The sequence below is a fragment of the Chlorocebus sabaeus genome, chromosome 6, assembly GCF_047675955.1.
Source record: "Chlorocebus sabaeus isolate Y175 chromosome 6, mChlSab1.0.hap1, whole genome shotgun sequence".
NCBI lineage: Eukaryota > Metazoa > Chordata > Mammalia > Primates > Cercopithecidae > Chlorocebus > Chlorocebus sabaeus.
The window spans coordinates 21,203,979-21,227,841 of NC_132909.1; the positions used below are offsets into that span (position 1 = coordinate 21,203,979).

General features: G+C 47.3%; 1 protein-coding gene across 1 annotated transcript; it reads left to right on the forward strand.

The window, feature by feature from the left end:
* The first annotated feature begins 84 nt into the window (after positions 1-84).
* On the forward strand, positions 85-23,849 carry WDR87 (WD repeat domain 87). The gene is made up of 6 exons (XM_007996619.3): positions 85-241; positions 9,704-9,824; positions 11,994-12,164; positions 12,850-15,722; positions 16,476-16,747; positions 18,340-23,849. Exons 2-6 carry the CDS (start codon positions 9,744-9,746, stop codon positions 23,727-23,729), a joined length of 8,787 nt encoding a protein of 2,928 aa, XP_007994810.3. The 5' UTR covers positions 85-241; positions 9,704-9,743; the 3' UTR covers positions 23,730-23,849.
* Positions 23,850-23,863: the final 14 nt, after the last annotated feature.

The window sequence follows — 23,863 nt, forward strand, 5'->3', positions numbered from 1 at the left end:
TGCCGCGGGCCCCCGCTGAGAGGATTTTTTTTTTTTTTCCTTTCGAGCGCGCGCCCATGCGCACGCGCGTTCGGGCCCCTGGCCTCGGGGAGTCCGCCGGCTGCGGGGTTGGGGTCCAACCGTTCTGTGGGCGGAGTCCTCTCGCAGCATCCGCCAGGTAGCTTCTTAGTCGCTGCCCCTAGCTCAAGGAGCGTCTGAGTGCACACACCGTACCCGTCCCTTGTCGGGAGTCCTGTCGCAGGTAACAGGCGCAGCCCATGCTTTGAGACAGAAACGCCCCGCCTCCCCCCCGTGCAGGAGGCCCGAGGGTGAGGGGTCCTGGGTGTAGTCGCCTTTCCCCGGCGTAGGCGGCTCCAGAGCTCTGCCTTCGACGGCAGCCACAAGACCCAAGGGCTGCGTAGGGGCCTTGTTATCTTACATTCTTTTGTTGATCACACATTCCTGAGGGTAACTAGTGTTTGTAGAGTACCTACACCTTGGGAAATTTTATCCAAATTTAATCCACCTGCTGGCATAACCAAGCAGCGGAATACCCCGCAACACACACTCCTTTTTTAATGTATATCGCCACGCCTCCATAAGAGTTACCGAGGGAATTGACTGGAATCGCAAGGTCCTCTGGTCGAGAAGCCGTAGTCAATACCCTTTCCGCCTCAGCCTGCCTTCTAGGAAGATGTAACATTTGAAACTGGGAAGCAGATGTTTCTTCCTGGGAGAGCACGTTTTTCCACTCATTCAACAAAAATGGATTAAGCACCTATTCCATGTCAGGTTGGGTGATTATGGAAACAAGAGAAATCCAGACAGACTGGAGTCCTACCTTCAGGGAACTTTCTGTCCAGTAGGGATATCAGGCCACCACCAGACTACGGCAATGTAGAGCAATACTACCTAAGAGAAATATACCAGGCACTTTGAGCCACCGAGGCAGGAGGATCACTTAAGGCCAGGAGTTGGAGACTGGCCGGGTAACATAGCAAGACCCCATCTCTACTAAAACTAAAAAACTAGCTAGGCGTGGTGGCATGTGGCCATAGTCCCAGCTGTTCAAGAGGCTGAGTATCGCTTAAGCCCAGGAGTTTGAGACTGCAGGGAACCATGATTGCACCACTGCACTCCAGCTTGGGCGACAGAGCAGAACCCTGTCTCTTTAAAAAAAAAAAAAAAATTTATGTGTATGTATTTATGTGTAATGCAAGCCACATATGCAATTTTAAATTTTACATACACAGGTAAAATTCATTTTATTATTATTTACTTACTTTTTTGTTTTTTTGGGGTTTTTTTTGCCATGTTGCCAGGCTGGTATTGAACTCTTCGCCTCAAGACATCTTCCTACGTCAGCCTCCCAAGGTGCTGGGATTATAGGCGTGAGCCATGTCACCCAGCTATGAAATTAATTTTAATACTTTAACCCAAATACATCCAAAATATTATTCCAAGTTAGGTTAATGGAAAAATGTTTTCATTGCCTCAGCTCTACATTTTTTTTTCTTTTTTTTTTGAGATGGAGTCCCACTCTCTCGCCAGGCTGGAGTGCAGTGATGCCACCTCAGCTCCCTGCAACCTCTGACTCCCTGATTCAAGTGATTCTCCTGCCTCAACCTCCCAAGTAGCTGGGATTACAGGCACACCCCCCGACACCCAGCTAATTTTTGTATTTTTAGTAGAGACCGAGTTTCACCATGTTGGCCAGGATAGTCTCGACCTCCTGACCTCGTGATCCGCCAGCCTTGGCCTCCCAAAGTGCTGGGGCTACAGGGATGAGCCACCATGCCTGGCCTCAATTCTACAATTTAAGTTAATTAAAATCAAATAAAATTAAAATGTTATGAGGCACTAACAAAGATATTCATTTGCAGCATTAGCTGCAATAGCAAAAGGTTGGAAACTACCCAATGTCCATTAGTAGAAATTTGGATAAATAAATGATAGTTCAGCCACACATTGGAATACCCTGCAGTTAGTAACTGTTGAGAAATGAAACAAAGTTATATGTATTAACATGACTTAATCTTAAAGCTATATTAAGAGGAAAAAAAAGGTGAATAACAGTGTATATAGTATATTATCACTTGCATAAGAAAAATATTTTTGGCTGGGCGTGGTGGCTCAAGCCTGTAATCCCAGTACTTTGGGAGGCCGAGGCAGGTGGATCATGAGGTCAGGAGATTGAGACCATCCTGGCTAATATGGTGAAACCCCGTCTCTACTAAAAAATAGAAAGAATTAGCCAGGTATGGTGGCAGGGGCCTGTAGTCCCAGCTACTCGGGAGGCTGAGGCAGGAGAATGGCGTGAACCCGGAGGTGGAGCTTGCAGTGAGCCGAGATCATGCCACTGCACTCCAGCCTGGGCGACAGAGTGAGACTCTAATCTCAAAAAAAAAAAAAAAAAAGAAGAAGAAGTTGTTTAATTACCGGGAGGATAATAGCTTAGTCATTAGAATAATTGTAAGAAACAAAATAGGCTGGGTGTGGTGGCTGACACCTATAATCCCAACACTTTGGGAGGCTGAGGCAAATGGATTTTTTGAGTCCAGGAGTTTGAGACCAGCCTGAGCAACATGGTGAAACCCCATCTCTACCAAAAGTACAAAAATTAGCCAGGTGTAGTAGCACTAGCCTGTAGTCCCAGCTACTCAGGAGGCTAAGGCAGGAGGATCACTTGAGCCAGTGAAGTCGAGGCTGCAGTGAGCCATGATCGTGCTACTGCACTCCAACTGGGTGACAGAGTGAGGCCCTGTCTCAAAATAAATAAATAAGAATTAAAAGATACGTAAAACTCCTGGTTACTACTTTACAACCTAATTAATCCTGGATACTGTCATTACTTCTCAGGGATCCAGGGTAATGCTTCCATCCAACAGAAACTAGCCCACCCTGTTAATGTATGTTTGTCAGCCTGGAAAATTATTTCTTCCCATTAAGAAAGTTAAATGCATTCCACCCCCAACCCTAGCTATGCAGCCACCTGAAGGCCAGAGTAGCACTCCCAGGCCCTGGGGACAAACTTGGGCTCCTTATCAGTAATGTCATTCAAAGAACCAAGTAAGCTTAGGTTGCCCCTCTGACTTTACAGTCAACTAATTAGGCCCTTCCGATACCAGCTGGACTTTCTGTACCCCTGTCCCCAAACGTGAGACCACCTGCAAGGTTATATAATCCATGCAGGGCCCTGTCTCACAGTGTGGCACACTCATCACCTTCCTTTTGGATGGCCAGGTCTCCTCGTTATATGTACTCAAAGCACTTCATACTTTTCCTTCTTAAAACTGAATTTAATTTGCAATTTAATTTGAGAAAATTAAAAGTTGCAGAAAAGTTCTACGGGATAATATAACCCATCACCTAGAGTTTCCCACTGTAATCCATTTTATATCTCTTCTTTGATGACTATAAGCTCTAGGGAGCAAGAAACCTGCCTGGATCCCCTCACACACACATATAACAGAACACAGTGGAGCCAACGAGTGAGCCAATGGGAGCCCAGGGGCCTGACCGTGTGGTGGAGTGCAGCGCCCCCTAGAGTCAACTCTCTTTAACAAGACAAAGCTCGTGGGAGGATTGCCTTTCCTCAGGCCATCAGGAACACTGTACCTTACAGTGGACTGGTGCTAAGAAAAGGAATATAGTTCCAGTGTCAACACCCAGTCATGGACCTGGTTTGTCTCCGCAGTCAGCAGGAATAACATTCGTTGGTCCCAAATAGCCTTCACGCTAAATTGGCCACAGAGCTTGAATTCTCCCATGAGATGATCTTTACGTTAAGATATTAAACAATCGGCCAGGCATGGTGGCTCATGCCTGTAATCCCAGCACTTTAGGAGGCTGAGGCGGGTGCATCACCTGAGGTCAGGAGTTCGAGACCAGCCTGGCCAACATGGTAAAACTCCGTCTCTACTAAAAAAAAAAAAATTAGCTGGGCATGGTGGTGCATGCCTGTAATCCCAGCTACCCAGGAGGCTGAGGCAGGAGAATCGCGTGAACTCCGGATGCGGGGGTCGCAGTGAGCTGAGATCGCACCATGGCACTCCAGCCTGGGCGACAGAGTGAGACTCCATCTCAAAAAAACAAAAAATAAAAAGTAAAAGATATTAAACAATCAAGACTGTTGGGATTAAAGCATCAGGAGCTCACTACAAACTTGCTTTTAAGGACAGGTACTGGGATTAGGGAGTTGAATGTCATCCTCTGAGGCTAACCCAAGGAAACTGGTCTATGATGTGCGAAAGAGTAGCAAATAAATAAATAAGGAAATAAACATAAAGGGCCAGGTGCAGTGGCTCATGCCTGTAATCCCAGCACTTTGGGAGGCTGAGGCAGGCGGATCGCTTGAGCCCAGGAGTTTGAGACCACCTAAGCAACATAGTGAGACCCTGTCTCTACAAAAAGTTTTTAAAAAATTAGCCAGGCGTGGGGGTGCGTGCCTGTGTTCCCAACTACTCAGGAGGGTGAGGCGGGAGGATTGCTTGAGCCCAGGAGTTCGAGACTGCAGTGAACTGTGACTCCACCACTGCACTCCAGCCTGGGCAACAGAGCAAGACTCTGTCTCATAAAAACAAACAAACAAAAAAAACACCCCATAAAATTAAATAAACATAGAGATTTGGCGTTTGAAAGTCCTCCTTCTCACTCATCACCTAGAAATATTCCCCGAAATAGTCCCAACCAATTGCTCTTTGTAGGCTGGTCAAGAGAAGTGGGACCCAGTGGAGATATTTGGAATAATGGGAAGTGATGGCAGTGACTGCAAATTTGCCACAAATGACTGCTCTCTTAGCAGCTCTGAGGCCGCAAGAAGGGGCCAGTGGGGTAACTCTGAGTTGTGGTGGTTGTTTGGGTTTTTTTTTGGTGTTTTTTTTGTTTTGTTTTGTTTTTGAGATGGAGTCTCACCCTGTCGCCCAGGCCAGAATGCAGTGGTGCAGTCTCGGCTCACTGCAACTTCCGCCTCCTGCAACTTCAAGCAATTCTCTGCCTCAGGCTCCCGAGTAGCTGGGAATACAGGCACCCTCCACCATGCCTGGCAAATTTTTGTTATTTTTAGTAGATATAGGGTTTCACTATATTGGTCAAGCTGGTCTTGAACTCCTGACCTCGTGATCCACCCACCTCGGCCTCCCAAAGTGCTGGGATTACAGGCATGAGCCAACGCACCTGGCCTTTTTTTTTTTTTTTTTTTTTTTTGAGATAGGATTTTGCTCTGTCGCCCAGGCTGGCATGCAGTGGGGCCATCATAACTGACTGCAGCCTCAACCTCCTGAGCTCAAGTGATCCTCTCACCTCAGCCTCCCAGATAGCTAGGACTACAGGCACATGGCACCGTGCCTGGCTACTTTTTTTTTTTGTAGAGACAGGGTCTCACTATGTTGCCTAGGCTGGCCTTGAACTTCTGGCCGCAAGCGAGTGAGCCTCCCACTTTGGCTGGGGAAACTCCCATACGGGCCTCCACTGCTGTGCAGGATCTAAAGCAGATCATCTGGAGCCCGAAAGGCGTTCAGAATGAGCAGCAAGTGCAGGGTTGAGTGGAACCGAATGGAAACAGCTATCGCAGGAGGGCAGCATGCAGTTTGGGGAGCATGGAAAGCGACAGGATGCTGTGTGCTGCCAGCCAGTGCAAGTTCCCGCTGTGAGTGGATTTGTGGATCAGAGAGCCTTCTTAGCATCAGCCAGCAAAACCTCTTCCTCCTCTGATATAGTGGAAGAATCCTGAACTGTGGATGGGATCTTAGTTTTTTTTGTTTGTTTGTTTGTTTTGTTTTTGTTTTTGTTTGAGACAGAGTCTTGTGCTATCACCGAGGCTACAGTGCAGTGGCATGATCTTGGCTCACTGCAACCTCCGCCTCCTGTGTTCAAGCGATTCTCCTGTCTCAGCCCCCCGAGTAGTTGGAATTACAGGCGCCCACCACTGCGCCCGGCTAATTTTTGTATTTTTAGTAGAGACAGGGTTTCACCATGTTGGCCAGGCTGGTCTCAAACTCCTGACCTCATGATCCACCCGCCTTGGCCTCCTAAAGTGCTGGGATTATAGGCGTGAGCCACTGTACCCGGTGGAACTTAGTCTTGATCTGCCCTTTGTAGACTCAAACACATCCCTTTTCCTCTTTGAGTTCATGTTCCTCTTTTGTACAACGGAGATGATGATATCTGCCTCTCAGGATTCTTTCAAGAACTAAGGAAATGATTGATATTGAAAGCTTTTCCTTGGGCTCTCACCCACTGTATGCATGTGAGATGATGATGATAAGTTTTGCCTGCTGCTTTCCCCCACCGCAAATCCAGTGAGCAAGTCTCTGTGGTAACACAGAGCCTCGGCTTAGCCATACCAGAAGGTGGGTTCTGCTGACCTTGCTTCAGGAAACCCAGGCCAAATGACTTGGGACTCCACCAGTTCTCTAAACCAGTGTTTTTCACACTTTGGTTATTGTTGAAGCAAGGTGCAACAGTTCATGCCTGTAATCCCAGCGCTTTGGGAAGCCGAAGCTTGAGGCCAGGAGTTAGAGACCAGCCTGGACAGCATAGTGACACCCCCTCATCCCTACCCCACCCCCACTCCCATCTCTACAAAAATGGAAACAAAAAAACCAAAATGGGCCAGGCATGGTGGCTTATGCCTGAAATCCCAGCATTTTGGGAGGCCTAGGTGGGAGGATCATTTGTGACCACTTCAGCCCAGGGAACACAGTGAGACCCTGTCTCCACAAAAACAAAACAAAGAAACAAAAATTAGCCAGGTGTGGTGGCACATGCCTGTAGTCCTAGCATGTGGGAGGCTGAAGTGGAGGATCACTTGAGTTCTGGAGCTCTGGAGTTCAAAGCTGCAGTGAGCTATGATGATGCCACTGCACTACCGTCTGGGCAACAGAGCAAAACCGTGTCTCTTTTTCTTTTTGAGACTGAATCTCACTCTTGCCCAGGCTGGGGTGCAGTGGTACAATCTCAGCTTACTGCAGCCTCCGCCTCCTGGGTTCAAGTGACTCTCCTGCCTCAGCCTCCTGAATAGCTGGGATTACAGGCGCCTGCCACAACGCCCAGCTAATTTTTGTATTTTTAGTAGAGACGGGGTTTCACCATGTTGGCCAGGCTACCTCAGGTGACCTATCCTTCTCAGCCTCCCAAAGTGCTGGGACTACAGGCGCCCAGCCAAAACCCTATATCTTAAAAACAAAACAACCACAACAATAACTAATTGATGGGCCTTAATCTCAGAATTTCCAATTGAGTAGGTCTGGGGTGGGGCCCAATAATTTGCATTTCTAACAAGTTCCCACTATTTCTCTAAACGGATGAAGTTCTTCTACATCTGGCAGGCAAGGTTGGCCTCCGTTGCCCTCTGCTGGCCAGACTATAAATTTAACTGTCATGTTTCCAGAGCAGCTGAAAAGCACAAAGTTTGAGTTGGAAGGAAATAGAGTGGTCACCTGTCTGAGAACTAGGCCAGCCTACAAACAGAAGTCGTGTTTGTCACTACAGGGTATGCTTAAAAGGGTTTTCACATAAATTATCCTATTTAATCTTTGCAGCAATCCTGTAACATAAGCAACAGTGGCATTTTCATTTTACAAATGAGGAAAAACTAGCCCATTTTCCCACAAGTAGTGACAGATTTCCTGACAGAGGGGGTATGTTAAAAGTAATTCACTGTACAACCAGGAAAAGTAGAGGTTTATCCTCATGAAGGCCAAAGAAAAGGGAACGGGGACGAGGACAATGAATAGCAGATGTAAGAGAGCTACCTGAGGCCGGGCTTGGTGGCTGATGCCTGTAATCCCAGCACTTTGGGAGGCCGAGGTGGGTGGATAATCTGAGGTCAGGAGCTCAAGACCAGCCTGGCCAACGTGGTGAAACCCCATCTCTACTAAAAACACAAAATTAGCCGGGCGTGGTGGTGCATACCTGCAATCCCAGCTACTCAGGAGGCTGAGGCAGGAGAATGGCATGAACCCAGGAGGCAGAGGTTACAGTGAGCCAAGATTGCACCATTGCACTCCAGCCTGGGAAACTCCATCTTAAAAAAAAAAAGAAGAAAAGAAAAGGAGCTACCTGATTCCACACGGTCAGGGAAACCTGCAAAGCCAAATGGCTGGATCCTCTCTCCATATGTGCTAGCTGGGGCTGACTCTTAGTCCTGGGTGCCCTGGATCTCCATTTCCTATTTCAGCAGTCAGGCTCGAATGCCAGTAGAATCACCCAGGGAGCACATTACAAGTGGAGGTTCCTGGGTCCTACTTCCATGGTTCTGATTTCAGTAGGTCTAGGGGAGGAGCCCAGGAATATGCATTTTGACACCTACAGGTCAGTGTTGTGGCTCACACCTATATTCCCAGCACTTTGGGAGGCTAAAGCTGGAACCCAGGAGTTCAAGACCAGCTTGGGCAACAAAGCAAAACCCCATCTCTACCAAAAAAAAAAAAGTTTGAAAAGTTAGCCAGGCATGCTGGTGCATACCTGTGGTCCCAGCTTCTTGGAAGGCTGAGGCAGGAGGATCACTTGACTTTTTAATATTTATTTATTTATTTATTTTGAGACAGAGTCTCACTCTGTTGCCCAGGCTGGAGTGCAGTGGCGTGATCTCGGCTCACTGCAAGCTCCGCCTCCCGGGTTCACGCCATTCTCCTGCCTCAGCCTCCTGAGTAGCTGGGACTACAGGTGCCCACCACCACGCCCGGCTAATTTTTTGTATTTTTAGTAGAGACGGGGTTTCACTGTGTTAGCCGGGATGGTCTCGATCTCCTGACCTTGTGATCTGCCCATCTCGGCCTCCCAAAGTGCTGGGATGACAGGCATGAGCCACCACTCCCAGCTTTATTTTTTTTTTAAACTTACCCCCAGGTGGCCAGACGGCGGTGGCTCACGCCTGTCATCCCAGCACTTTGGGAGGCCAAGGTGGGTGGATCACCTGAGGTCAGGAGCTCAAGACCAGCCTGACCAACATGGTGAAACCGCATCTCTACTAAAAATACAAAAGTTAGCTGGACGTGGTGGCACGTGCCTGTAGTCCGAGCTACTCGGGAGGCTGAGGCAGGAGAATCACTTGAACCTGGGAGGTGGAGGTTGCAGTGAGCCAAGATTGGGCCACTGCACTCCAGCCTGGGTGACAGAGTGAGACTCCGTCTCAAAATAAATACATAAATTAATTAAAATTTTAAAAATCAAGTGATTCTCCTGCCTCAGCCTTCCAAGTAGCTAGGACCACAGGCACATACCAGCCTGGGTGACAGAGCGAGACTCTGTCTCAAAAATAGATAAATAAATAAATAAAACAAAATAAAACTTACCCCCAGGAATCCTGGTTCAGGAGGTCCGGGGACCATACTTTGAGACCCCACAGTCTTCACAAAATGCTCTCCGGACACAACACAAAATGTGAAGGACTATTATTTGCCTGTGAGGGTATTCTTTTCCAGCCCCCTCTTGGTTTCTCTGCTTCGCTCACCCATTTATGTTACTGGGTTACAATGGGAAGGAACACGCTAAGATTCACTCCCCATTTGCTGTCTCCAAGCCTCAGTTTTCTCATCTATAAAATGAGATAATGCCTACCTTACTGGGCTGTAGAGTGGATGAAATGAGAAGGTATGTCTTGTGCACGGTTCCTGACTTTCAGAAGGTGTTCAATAGACGTGAGTTCATTGTTCTTGCCTTCTGATTCCTAGCTTCTCGGAAAGTGGCAGTGACTAAGCTGGGCTCTTTTGGATTCCCACAGGTTTTTAAGCAACGGTCCTCAGGAGGGCCAAGGGAGTCTCATGGCAACATCTTCCCCCAGGCTCATTCCCCTGTGGAAAGATTTAAAACTCCTCCTAAATGACACCATAAATGAAAGCAAGGTAATGTATACGTAGGACATAAACACATTATAGGTTGGCTGCTGTCTTACAGTCATGAGCATTTCAGAAGAGCCACAGATTGTCCTTGAGAACAGGAAGCAAACAAGGTATATTATAAAGATAGTCATCACCTTAGCAGGAGGTAGGTCATCAATTTCCATGAGTCACAGACTTCTCGCAAGGACATTTTCTTTTTTTTTTTTTGAGACGGAGTCTTGCTCTGTCGCCCAGGCTGGAGTGCTGTGGCCGGATCTCAGCTCACTGCAAGCTCCGCCTCCCAGGTTCACGCCATTCTCCTGCCTCAGCCTCCCCAGTAGCTGGGACTACAGGCGCCCGCCACCTCGCCCAGCTAGTTTTTCGTATTTTTTAGTAGAGACGGGGTTTCACCGTGTTAGCCAGGATGGTCTCGATCTCCTGACCTCGTGATCCGCCCGTCTCGGCCTCCCAAAGTGCTGGGATTACAGGCTTGAGCCACCGCGCCCGGCCGCAAGGACATTTTCATAGTGGAAAGTGGACACTCTGAAGCATTGTCAGAGGAACTGACCTTCTGGAAAGAGAGTTTTTCTATTTTTTTATTTTATTTATTTTGAGATGCAATCTCGCTCTGTCACCTAGGCTGGAGTGCAGTGGCGCAATCTTGGCTCACTGCAACCTTTGCCCCCGGGTTCAAGTGATTCTCCTGCCTCAGCCTCCCAAGTAGCTGGGACTACAGGCACACACCACCATGCCCGGCTAATTTTTTGTATTTTTAATAGAGATGGGGTTTCACCATGTTGCCCAGGCTGGTCAGGCTGAGCTCCTGAGCTCAGGCCATCTGCCGCCTTGGCCTCCCAAAGTGCTGGGATCACAGGTGTGAGCCACCGCACCTGGCTGAGAGATTTTTTAAAACAGAGGAGGAGACACCAGAGAGAACAGTTGCCAATCTCAGTTTTGCTATGGTTGACTCTGCATAAAATGATCCCAGGGCCAGGCGTGGTGGCTCATGCCTGTAATTGCAGCACTTTGGGAGGCCAAGGTAGGTAGATCACCTGAGCTCAGGAGTTTGAGACCACGCTGGGCAACATGGTGAAACCCCATCTCTACTAAAAATATAAAATATTAGCCAGGTGTGGTAGCCTTTACCTGTAGTTGCAGCTACTCGGGAGACTGAGGCAGGAGAATCGCTTGGAACCCAGGAGGCGAAGGTTGCAATGATCCGAAATCAGGCCACTGCACTCCAGCCTGGGGCCACAGAGCGAGACTGTGTCTCAAAAAACAAAACAAAAAAAATTACAGGATCCCACATGCATGTTTCATAGCACATGCTCTATCACCGTGGGGCTATATATATATATATATATATATAGTATAAATGCTTGTCCTCTGTCAAATTTAAAGGCCAGATAGGGTGTCCCGAGAGTCTCACTTAGTGCAGCTTTAAGCTTCAGTAACTTAGAGCTGCACTGATGCACTGACTTTGGGAGACTCCATGTGGGTATAAGGTGATGTACTTGCCTGACTATTCTGTTAAAGATTGTGTCTTTTATGGTACATGTACCTTCTAGACACAAGCAAGAATGTTAGAGGGGGCTGGATGCAGTAGCTCATGCCTGTAATCCCAGCACTTTGGGAGGCCAAGGTGGGTGGATCACCTGAGGTCTGGAGTTCGAGACCAGCCCGGCCAACATGGTGAAACTCCAACTCTACTAAAAATACAAAAAATTAGCAGGGCTTGGTGGCACATGCCTGTAGTCCCAGCTACTTGAGAGGCTGAAGCAGGAGAATCGCTTGAACCTGGGAGGCAGAGGTTGCAGTGAGCTGAGATCACGCTACTGCACTCCAGCCTGGGCAACACAGCGAGACTCCATCTGGAAGAAAAAAAAAAAAAAAAAAGGAATGTTAGAGGGCAGGCATGGCTAACTTCATGTTGAAAAGAACATCATTTTCCCCTGTGTTCACACTATAAAATTTGCACACAGAGGCTCTGCAGGGTTGTGTTCTCTCCTGCATTGGGGGATTTGTTACATGCTTGTGACGTATAGCTGTCCCACAGGTGATAAGAGTGTAACAGGAGTAGGTCCTTCGGGTGGGAGGCAGGACTTTGGGAACTCCTCCAATTGTGACTTGTGCGAGAATATATTTAGTGCCTCTGTGCCCTAGCCTCTTAGTTTATGCCACACCTCTCTCCAGCAACCTTCAGAAGACCCAAAGAATAGCCTAGTTGTGCTGAGCGACCGGTCCCAGATACTGTTCAAAGAGTCTCGCTATCCTCAAAATATGCCGTGTGTATGTTATTACTTCAGTGATGCCCATTTCTTCACCTCCCTCTCTTGGGTGACATCGAGCACAAAAGAAATACAGGTAAGACTGCCTTTCTTCCCCTTCTTGGCCCATTCTCCCAGGGCTATGCCCATATGGCTCTTAGCCAGATTGACAAAGGAAGATATTCCCCATGAATTAATGTGGTCTGGAACCAGAAATCTCTCCTCATCCTTTTTCCAATTATAGTCCCCATGTTGAGTAGGTTGTATGGTTCTCCCGAAGTAAACCAAGGTTAGGAAAAGGGTCCTAGGCTTCCTGCCTCTACTGTATTTCCAGTTCCCATCACCAAGGGATAAAATCACTCTAGAGGCCTCCAACTCCTCCTTCACACAAACCATGGGGACATAAGGGAATATTCTGCACTACTATCAGTTCTAGGCAGTTTCTTTTCTTTTTTTTGTTTTTTTTGTTTTTTTGTTTTTTTGAGACGGAGTCTCGCTCTGTCACCCAGGCTGGAGTGCATTGGCTCACCGCAACCTTTGCCTCCCAAATTCAAGCGATTCTCCTGCCTCAGCCTCCTGAGTAGCTGGAATTACAGGCGCCGGTCACCATGCCCAGCTAATTTTTGTATTTTTAGTAGAGATGGGCTTTCACCATGTTGGCCAGGCTGGTCTTGAACTCCTGACCTCAAGTGATCCACCTGCCTCGGCCCCCCAAATTGCTGGGATTACAGGCATGAGCCACCGTGCCTGGCCTAGGCAGTTTCCATCTTATTCTCTTCTAGGCTGTAGTGTGGATGAAGAGCAAAACTGAGGACATGATTGAGAAAAGAATATTCTCCATGACTGAACGATTGCCACCCATCCAGTCCATGGTCCACACAGGTTCCTTTCATATCCTCGTGGTCTACTGTGGTGACCTGATCCTGCGACTCTTTGGGGACCACTTTCGGGCATTCAAACCCCTGGGTAAAGTGCACTGCCGCTTCAACATCAGCTGCCTCTGCTATGACCCGGAAATGAAGATGCTTCTATCTGGCATCCTGGGAGCAGTGGTGACCTGGGTCATTGAGCGAAGTGGCATGGGCCTCCATATAGCCCACATGATCTCCATGCCAGGTGATGAGCTGGTCCAGGACATCGTGCTGAATGGTCCCAATGGCTCCCTCCTGGCCCTGTGTGAGACGGTGGTGAGGGTCCTGATGCGCCAGGGCAAGGGTCAGCTGGGAGAGGTAAAGAGGTTCATGTCCACCAGCAGTGGCTCCTCCATCACCTGCTGCTTCACTTGTTTTGATCAGGGCTTTCTCTATGCTGGAAACCAAGCTGGGGAAATCCAAGTTTGGAGCCTCCAGCAGGGCCATCCGCTCCATAGTTTCCAGGCCCATCACTCAGGAGTGATCTGTATCCGCAGCCGACCAGAGGCCCACACCCTGCTAACAGCTGGCAGTGATAGCCTAATCAAGGAGTGGAACCTGACTTCAGGGAGCCTGCTTCGGCGGCTAGAGCTTGGCGAGGAGCTGTACCGGCTCCAGTTTATTGACAGCATTACTTTCTTCTGCCAAACTGCCCATAGTTTTTCCTTGCGCCGCCTGCCCTGCTTCTACAGCCTCTTCAATGTCTGTGGCTCTGCTCCCCAGCAGTTGCGTCGGGTCTACTGTGGAAATAACTGGTTCCGGATCCTGTGTACCACCGAGGATGGCTTGTTGCGCTTTGTGTCCCCAATAACAGGGGACCTTCTGGTTATCACCTGGCCCTTCTCAATCGTGGACCGGGCTGTGGATTGGGCCTACGACCCAGGTAAAGAGGAGCTCTTTGTAGCAACAGGCAGCTCAGAGGTTCTGGTATTTGACACAACCCGCTGCCCTTGCCCAGCCAAGTATCTTCTAGGCACCTCACCAAATTCTCAGGACTTTGTACAATGCCTGGCTTATGGGCATTTCAACTTGGGGCGGGGTCTAGAGGGACTGATATTCTCTGGGCACCAGAGTGGTGTGATAAGAGTGCTCTCCCAGCACAGCTGTGCTCGATTAGAAAAATTCATGCACTTCGGTGCTGTACTGGCACTCTCCACGCTGTCTGGAGGGATTTTTGGTGGCGAAGGAAACTCTCTGCTCTGTTCCTATGGAATGGATGACTATGTGCACCTGTCAGAAGCTGTGCTTGATGGGGTCAAAGTACAACTGCAGCCTCTCGCCAGCATCCTCAGCAGCTGTCACCTAACACATCTGATACTCTTGCCCAAGTCTGTGGGTGCCATCACAGAGACAAACTGCCTGCGTCTCTGGAAGTTCCATGATTTTGTGTCCTCTGGGTCACAGAATGGCTTGAAATTCACAGAAACACTGCCTCTGCACCTGTGTGCCATCACATCCTTTGATGTCTGCCCCTCCTTGAGTCTTTTCGTCACAGGTTCTGCCGATGGCTCTGTTCGGATCTGGGATTTCCATGGCAGACTCATAGCCATTCTGGACTCATCACTGCACTTTGGCCCACTCTGTTTTGCAAATGACCGGGGTGACCTGCTTGTGACTTTTAACCAGAGTCTTTACCTAGTGTCCTGTTTAAAATTGCTTCCCCCAGCCCTGCTGACTCGCCTTTCCTTTATGAGCATATCAGATGAAGTACTGGAAATCCCTAAGCCTTTCATACCAAGCTTCTTCTTCTCCTTTGAGACCATGTTTGTGCCCAAGTACATCTACCTTGGAAAAGCACAACAGAAATTAGTGGGTCTGGAGAACCTTGTCAACAAGCGGGCCATTGCCTTTGACCATTCTGTGCCACATGTGATAGAAGAAGATGAGGAAGGGAGCCCAGTGTTACTGCGTTCCTCCATGCATTATTCTTTGCAGGACATGGAAGATTGGACGCAGATGAGTAAACGTTACCAACGCCATTATGTGCTTCCTCCCCAACTACAACTGACTAGCTGGGATGGACTCAACCCCTATCAGATATTGCGATACTACTTTGGTCGTGGGCGGGAATGGCTTTTTGCCCCTGATTGCTATATCCCCAATTCAGTGATTCGTGCCCGTCTTTGGCCAGAGGGCACCCCAATATACCTACAGTGCAACCTGCATGCACCCCACCGGGAGCTGGAATGGGACAGGTCTCAAGAATTCTTTTTCTGGCAGAGCAAGGTAAGAACTGTAAGTAATATAGAATATCCAGAGAAGGAGGATGAACACTTCCTAGAAATGAGACTTTCCAAGGATATAACCTACAGCATCCTTACAGATGGAGCAAACCGAAGTTGGCTGGGAAGAAAGATGAGTGAAATAGCCATTAATAGCATGATTGAGACAATGCTCAATATTATGGTCCATGCTTCCTTGCTGAAGTACCAGTACTGTGTTGGTGCACTAGGGCAAATCTTTGCCTCTTACCAGGTGTCTCCAGCCCTACGCTCTGAGACAGCCCGTCGGCTACTAGATGATACAACCAATTCCAACCCGCTGATCCGAGAACTAGCTTGGGAAGGGCTGAAGCGTCTAGGAATGATTACTCATCTTTTTGCCATGCCTCTAGCTCAGGGATTAATGGACAAGGATGAAAGAGTGAGGGTCAAGACTCTAAGCCTCATGGCTGAGATTGGAATCCACTCTAGGACCTCACTCTTACAGCTGATCCAGAAACAAGAGACTTTTCGGGAGATGCAGTACGTTTGTGCTTCCCTCAATTCTTCACCCCATTCCCCATTTCCCCCCTCCTTTCCTTTGCTATTTCTTCATCCCTGTTTATTAATTCTTCCTGACGTTTCTTCTTTCTCATAGCCTTTGCTCATTCCTAGATGACTATTCTTGACAATCCCCTATTCACTCCTCCTCCTCCTCCTCTTCCTTATTTTTTTGAGACAGGGTCTTATTCTGTTGGAGGCTGGAGTATAGTGGTGCGATCTTGGCTCACTGCAACCTCTGCTTCCCAGGCTCAAGCAATCCTCCTGCCACAGCCTCCTCAGTAGCTGGGGCTACAAGCATGCACCACCACACTGGCTAATTTTTTGTAGAGACAGAGTCTCACTATATTGCCCAGACTGGTCTCAAACTCCTGGGCTCAAGCAATCTTCCTGCCACCGTGGCCTCCCAAAGTGCTAGGAGTACAGGCATGAGCCACCACACCTGGCCTGCTCACCCCTTTCTCCATTGCTTTTCCTATATGTCCGCTACCTCTTCAAGTTCCATTTTCATCCTTTTCTCCTGTTTCTACAGCCTCCAATACAGATCACTCCATTCATTGCCATCTTGGCTTCATAGATAGTTTCTTTTGTCTCAGCCATTATTTTCCTCTGCATATGCCATCTCTCTTGGCCACTTTGCCAAGCCTCCTGCCTGCTCCACAGCCGTTTTGTTCTTCCCATTCTCCCTTTTGTTCCTGACTCAACATAGTCCTTCTTCTCCTTTGACTTTCATAGGCAGGAGATGATCGGGGAGGAAACTCTAGACCATCTGCTGGGGATGCGGGCCACAGATCTCCAAATCCTTTCCACTCAAGTGGAGCAGAGATTGAATGAAGACCTGACTCTGTCACATAGAGATGAAAAGCCAGCTTTTTCTTTAGATGTCCCAAAGGCTTCTGAACTTAAATCCTTCTCCATGAAACCTCCTACAGTTTCTGAAGAACCTGAAGTGGCTGTCAAGCACAGCAAAGGCCACAGACGAGGCCGAGCAGTGGTCAAAAAGCATAGTATGTAAGGGGTAATCTGGTCCATGCCTCAGGGTCCTCAAGAGGCAGGGTAGTTAGGGTTAAAGTGGATCAAGAGATACTAGGTGGGCTGGCCAGACACAATGGCTCACGCCTGTAATCCCAGCACTTTGGGACGCCGAGGCGGGTGGATCACTCGAGGTCAGGAGCTTGAGACCAGCCCGGCCAATATGGTGAAACCCCGTCTCTACTGGAAATACAAAAATTAGCCAGGCATGATGGTGGGTGACTGTAAACCCAGCTACTCGAGAGGCTGAGGTGGGAGAATCACTTGAACCCAGGAGGTGTTCAGTGAGCTGAGATGGTGCCACTGCACTCCAGCCTGGGTGACAGAGCGAAACTCCATCTCAAAAAAAAAAAAAAAAAAAAAAAAAGAGAGATACCAGGTGGGAAGAGAGATAAGTGGAAAGATCTCATCATAGAAAAGACACTCTCGGATGGGGGACTAGGGGAGGGATAACATTAGGAGAAATACCTAATGTAGATGACGGGTTGATGGGTGCAGCAAACCACCATGGCACCTGTATACCTATGTAACAAACCTGCACATTCTGCACATGTATCCCAGAACTTAAAGTATAAGTTTTTAAAAAAGTATATAGATAAGGAAATTACAGTGTATTCATAAAATGAAATACTACTGTGATAAAAAAGAGTGATACGGCCGGGCGCGGTGGCTCAAGCCTGTAATCCCAGCACTTTGGGAGGCCGAGGCGGGCGGATCACGAGGTCAGGAGATCGAGACCATCCTGGCTAACAGGGTGAAACCCCGTCTCTACTAAAAAATACAAAAAACTAGCCGGGCGAGGTGGCGGGCGCCTGTAGTCCCAGCTACTCGGGAGGCTGAGGCAGGAGAATGACCGGAACCCGGGAGGCGGAGCTTGCAGTGAGCTGAGATCCGGCCACTGCGCTCCAGCCTGGGCGACAGAGCGAGACTCCGTCTCAAAAAAAAAAAAAAAAAAAAGAGTGATACATGCAACAACATGGAAGAATCTCAAAAACTGTTGAAAGAAAACACAAAAGAGCACATTTTTAAATGATTCTATTTATTTGGAATTCTAAAAAAGGCAAATGAATCTACAGTCACAGAAAGCAGATCAGTTGTTGCCTAGGGCCAGGGGCTAAGGGTAGATAGATGTTGACTGGAACACTATGTAGGAGGGAATTTAGGGGGATAATAGAAATGCCTTATGTCCTGATTGTAATTGCAATAGTTACAAGAGTGTATACATTTTTCAAACTCATCAAATTGTTTGCTTAAAATGGGTATATCATATGTAAATTATACCTCAATAAAATTGATTTTTATGAAAGCAATGAAGAAAAAAAAGACTTTCTAAGGAAGGATCCACTCAAACTCAGGAAGACTCTAAGGCCTAGCTCTCTAGGATTTGGCAGGAGTAGGGGGCTAGGAATAAAGCAAAGAGAATGCTTTTTTTTTTTTTTTTAAGGCCTCAGTTCTCTTTGTTGCTACTTCTTTTATGACAGTTCTTCTTAGCTCACACCTAATATGGGAAAGGTTTCATTTAGTTCCCCATACTTTGCTTACCTCCACCTCTCCATTTTTCCTACAGGCCGAAAATGGTTGCGGGGTCTCAAGAAGAGGAAAGAGAGAGACTCTAAACATATGATCACTGAGCCAGGCCTCTTAGAGGATGAAAGTGGGACTGAGGCCGCACCAGTTGAGATGAAGGAAGCATCCGTCCATTCCAAATGGTCTTCAAGCACCAGTGTAACAAAGCTCTTAAAAGATGTTGACTCTCAAGAGAAAGATATCTCAAAGGATCACGTTGCATTGACCCTGAAGATGCTGCGGAAAATACGTGACAAAAGAGACAAGAAAGCAAGAGCTCAGAAACTCAAAAAGAAGCACAAGAAGAAGGGAAAAGAAGCCAAAGTTATAACTGAGAAACCTACACCTCCTGTAATGGGACAGCCAGTTACTAAAAAGGTTAAAATTCTAGGGCGCGGAGCCTCAGGAATATCTGGCCGCAGGTCAACCGCTGGAGATGGCTTATCATGGCGGGACGATCTGTGTCGTCTTATGACCCTGAGGATATCTGGTTCCCAAACAAAAATGTCAGAAAATCTAAACACTGAGCTAGTGACATTTGCTCAGGAGATGCTGGTAGATAGGCACCCCAGTTGGGAACTCTTTCAGGAGATCTGCCCCCTGTTGAAGAAAGAAAGTAAGGTTCTGCTTGAGGACCTTGATTGGGATGTAGTCCCACCAGAGGAGAAACCAATTTTTATCCATGAAGGAGCAATTAGAGAGGACATGATACAAGGAGTGACAGAAGAGGTGATCAGACACGAAGTGATGCCAAGGGAAGAAGAACAAGCACAAAAGAAAGCAAAAGACATGCCGGTCTTGGAGGAAACCCAAGTGATTTTGAAAAAGGGCAAGAAAAAGAAAGTTATTTTTTTAGAACCAGGTGATATAACCAAGGGAAAACAAATATCAAAGAAAGAAAAGAAGAAAACCTTTCAGAAGTCACCTAAGCAAGAGAGGAAAGCTGTCCAGCAGGAAAGAAAAGTAGGAAAAACAAAGAGGGAAATGCCCAAAGAAGAGAGGGATATGAGTGAGGAAGTGAAGGAAACGGCCACACTAGAGAAGAAAGTGGTTGAACAAGAAGGAAAACCGGTTATGATTGAGAGGACATCATCTTGGCAGGACTGGAAAAAGTCCTGGGATGAGTGGAAACAGGCCCATGGTGAGACAAGGAAATCCTGGAAGGCATGGAAGGAAGACTGCGAGAAGAGGCTTCTTCAGGAAGAGGAGAAACTACACCAGGCTGGAGAGAAGCTATCCCCGGAGGAGGAAATGCTTCAGGAGGACAAGAAGCTGAAATGGGAAGAGTGGAAACAATTCTGGGAAAATATGTTGCAATCTGAATCCAAGGAGCAACTGTACAAGGATGAGGAAGAAGTGACTTTGGAGGAAGAAGTGACTTTGGAGGAAGAAGTGTCTCGGAAGGAGGAAGAAAAAGAAGAGCAGATCACAGAAGAGCAGAGACAGATCCAAGAAGAACACAAACGGGCCAGAATACACAGGAAACAAGCCCGAGCTGAAAAAAAACGAGCCCAAGAAGAGAGGAAATTAGCACAAGAAGAAGAGAAACTTGCACAAGAAGAGAGACAGTTGGCCCAGGAAGAGAGAAAACTGGCCCAGGCGTATGTTAAAATAACCCAGGATGACAGGGAAATGGCCCAGGCAGAGGGTAAGTTTGCCCAGAAAGAGGCAACACTGGCCCAAAGAGGGGAGAAGCTAAGCCTGGAGGTGGAGAAATTGGCCCAGAAAAGGAAGAAACTGTCCAAGAAATGGGAGAAAGTGGCTAGAGAAGAAGAGAAACTAGCAAAGAAAGAAGGGAAACTGGCTGAGGTAAAAAACATATTGGTCCAGAAAGTGGAAGAACTGGCCCAGAGGGAACAAAATCTGGACTGGCAAGAAAAGGAGCTGGCCCAGGAATTGGAAGAACTGGAATGGGACATGGAAGAACTGTCTTGGAAAGAAGAGGAACTGAATCAGGAAGAGGAGAAACTGATTGAGGAAAAGAAGAAGCTGGCTGAGGAAGAGAAGACATTGATCTGGCAAAGGGAGAAACTGTCTGAAGAAGAGACAAAACTGACCCAGGAAGAAGAGTTGCTGATCCAGGAAGAGGAGAAACTGGCCCAGCACAAGGAAAAAATGCCTGAGGAAGAGGAAAGACTGGGACAGAAAAGGGAGCAATTGATTAAGAAGAAGATAAAACTGGCCCAGAAAAGGGAAAGATGGATCAACAGCATGGAAGAACTCACAGAGAACAAGATGATACTGTACCAGAAGAAGAATCTGGCTCAGGAAAAGAAGAATCTGGCCCAGGAGAAGGAAAAATTGGCTCAGAGGAAAGAGAACCTACTCTATAACAAAGAAAGACTCACCCACAGCAGAAAGAAATTAGTGCAAGTAAAGAACAAATTGGGAATGTTCAAGGAGACACTGGCTCAGGTAGAGGAGAAGCTGACACAGGAAGAGGAGACCGTGATCAAGAAGAAGGAGAAACTGACTGAAACAGAGAAAAAATTTGTCCAAGTAGAGGATAGTCTGGCCGAGAAACAGGAGAAATTGGCCCAGGAAAAAATGAAATTAGCTCTGGAGAAGGCAATGGTCCAAGGAAAGAAACGGCTCAGAGGAGAGTTGGATATTGTTAAGGAAAAAAAGGCATTGAACCTGGAAATGAAAAGACTGGCTGAGGAGAAGATGAGACTGGTTGAGGGAAAGGAAACACTGTCTAAGGGAGAGACTCCAGAAACTTCAAGACAAAGAAAAATGACTAAAGTTGAACAAGAACTACTTGAGAGGAAATTGTCACTAGAGGAGAAGATACTTCTACATGAAGACAGGATACTGGCCATGGAGGAAAGGGAAATTGCCAAAGGAAAACTGGAATTTACTAGAGGACGGAGAATATTTGTCCAGGGGCAAAGAAAGTTAGCCAAGGCTGAAAGGAAGTTGATCAAAAAAAAGGAGAGCCTTTCCAAGGAACCAGCAAAACTAAACAAAATCTTAAAGGCACTTCAAAGACTAACCAGGGATGAAAGGAAACTAACACAGGAACAAATAAAAATGACAAAGATAAAGAGGTCACTCTTTGTTAAGGAGAGAAGACTGAGTACAGAACAGAGTAAGCTGGATATCAAAGAGTGGGATTTTTCTGAAAAACGATCAGAAGTGACTAAAGATGAGAAGAAACTGGCTCGGAAGCAGAGAAAACTGGCCAAGGAAATGAGGAGAATGATAAACAGAGAAGAAAAAATGACTGAGGAAGAGAGCAAATTGGCCAGAAAGCATTCAGAAGTCATACTGGATGATGAAGAGGAAGGAGGAATAGAAGAAGAAGAGGTAATCCCATTCCTTAAACGAAGGTGGAGAAAGAGGAAAGAGGCCAAGAGAGTTGATAAACCAAAGGAAAAGTTTTCCAGTCAAGTGGATGAAGTGGAAAGTGAAGAGCATTTTTCTGAAGAAATGGAAAGCCTGTTAGATGAACTAGAGAAGCAAGAGAGTTTGTCTTCTGAGGAGGAGGAGGAAAGGGAGGAAGAGGAGGAAAGGGAGAGAGAAGAGGAGGAGGAAAGTGAGGAGGAGGAGGAAAAGGAGAAGGAGGAGGAAGAGGAGGAGGAGGAAGGGGAGGAGAAGCAAGTGGAGAAAGAGGAGGAGGAGAAGCAGCAAAAAAAGGAAAAGAAGAAGGAGGAGGTTCAGGAGAAGGAAGAAGTGTTTGAAGAGAAAGAAGAAATTACGAGTGAGGAAGAGATCGAAAGTTTGAGTGATGAGGAAGAGGAAGAGGAGAGCAGCTCATTGGAAGAAGAAGTGGACGGGGAAAAAGATACCTTAAAAAAAGAAAAACTATTTAAGTTACAAGAACAAAGAAGAAAGATCCTAAGAGAAAAGGAAAGAGTCCTTTCCATTGGAAAAGGAGTTCCTCATGTCAAAGATGGGGCTGTAAGACTGGGAGTTCTAAAAAGCCCTTTGAAGAAACTGATGTCAAGAGCTCTGGAGATGAAAGAGAAAATACCAGTGCCAGTGCCAGAGAAACAAATATCCTGGGAAGATAAAAAGGCCACAGTAGTTGAAAAACCCAGGAAATTCTCAGAGACAATGGATAAAGAAAGAGAAGTGATGGGAAAATATGAACCCACACCTCCACATGTTTTGGGTACAGTTTTAGAGTCCCAAGCACAGGACTTAAAGACCCCATTTATGTCCCACATATTAAGGAGGACCATGGAAGGTCAGGAACTCCAACACAAGCCACTAGGTGCCTGGTGGAAGTGGTTTCTGCAGCATCCACCTCTGATGGGACAGACTGAGGTACAGTTACCTCTCTCCCAAATCCCGGCTAAGGAACAACATGCAGATGAAATCCTCTCAGATGTAGAGTGGATCCGCCATGTCCTAGAACGAATGGAAGCAGGAGAACAGCTTTCCAGGGATGGTTTCCACAGACTATGCCAGCTGCTCAAAGACCTCGTCTCAAAGGGAAACTTAGAATGGCTGAATCTGGCCAAACTTGAAGCCATCGTGTATCGTCACAGGCAGGCCCTGGAGTCACGAGGCACAAGGATCTCAAAACCCACTAGAGAGTCCATGAGTCCAAAATACTGGAAAGTGATTCCTCCTATAAAAGCAAAGGAAAAGGAGAGCTGGCCAAAACCTTTGGCTGTCCCCACACAAAAGTACCCATTAGCTACCGAGAGGATTCCAGACCCAAGGGCTAAAAATTGGCATCTTCTAGGAGAGCCTTACAGAAGTGAGAGGGCACAGCAGATATCCATTGCTCACAAGGAGATGGAAATGCAATACTTTTATCCTGCAACAAGAGACATTTTTCCAAGTGCCCATGCCTCTGTGGAAAAACAAACCCTAGCACTGATGTTTCAAAAGGACTTCTGGGATTTTAAGGATAAACGCAGGTTTCCCAGATTGCCCAAATTAGAGAAGAAGAAACAGCCCATTTCTAAAAAGAAGGAAGAGTTGCCTTTGTGGGAGACGTTTGTGGCACTGTACTATGTTTTGCGGATGCTGCAGCAGCGATATGCAAAAGACAGCACTGCTTGGATGGAACAGTTCTACCAGCTCATGGACCTGTACCAACTTAAGTCCCCCAGAATCCAGAAGCTGCTTCAGGAGCTGCTAATGAGAGAGGAACCTCAACCCCAAGAGATCATCTATGAAGAGGCCCTAAAAGCCACAGAGCTAGTTCCCGGGGAACGGCTGTTCTGCTGCCTGTTTTGTGGCAGTTCTCATACTCGTAGAAGTCCTCAGGAGTTTCAGGGTGTGGTACCCCTCCCTTGGCAGAACTGTGTGCGCACCATCCTTCCTGTGGGCATTGCCCGGTATGGGATCTTAGAACTTGCCTGGAAAAGCCTGCCGGAAGCTGATCTTCATCTCACCAAGGCATTGACACACACTGTTGCTCCCACTCTCTAATTTGGGACTGACTGGAGGTTGGGACTTTTCATTGCCAACTGGAGAAAGGCCTGGTCACCAGGATCTAGACCTTCATCTCTCTCTCTCTCTCTCTCTCTCTTTTTTTTTTTTTTTTTGAGATGGGGTTTCACTCT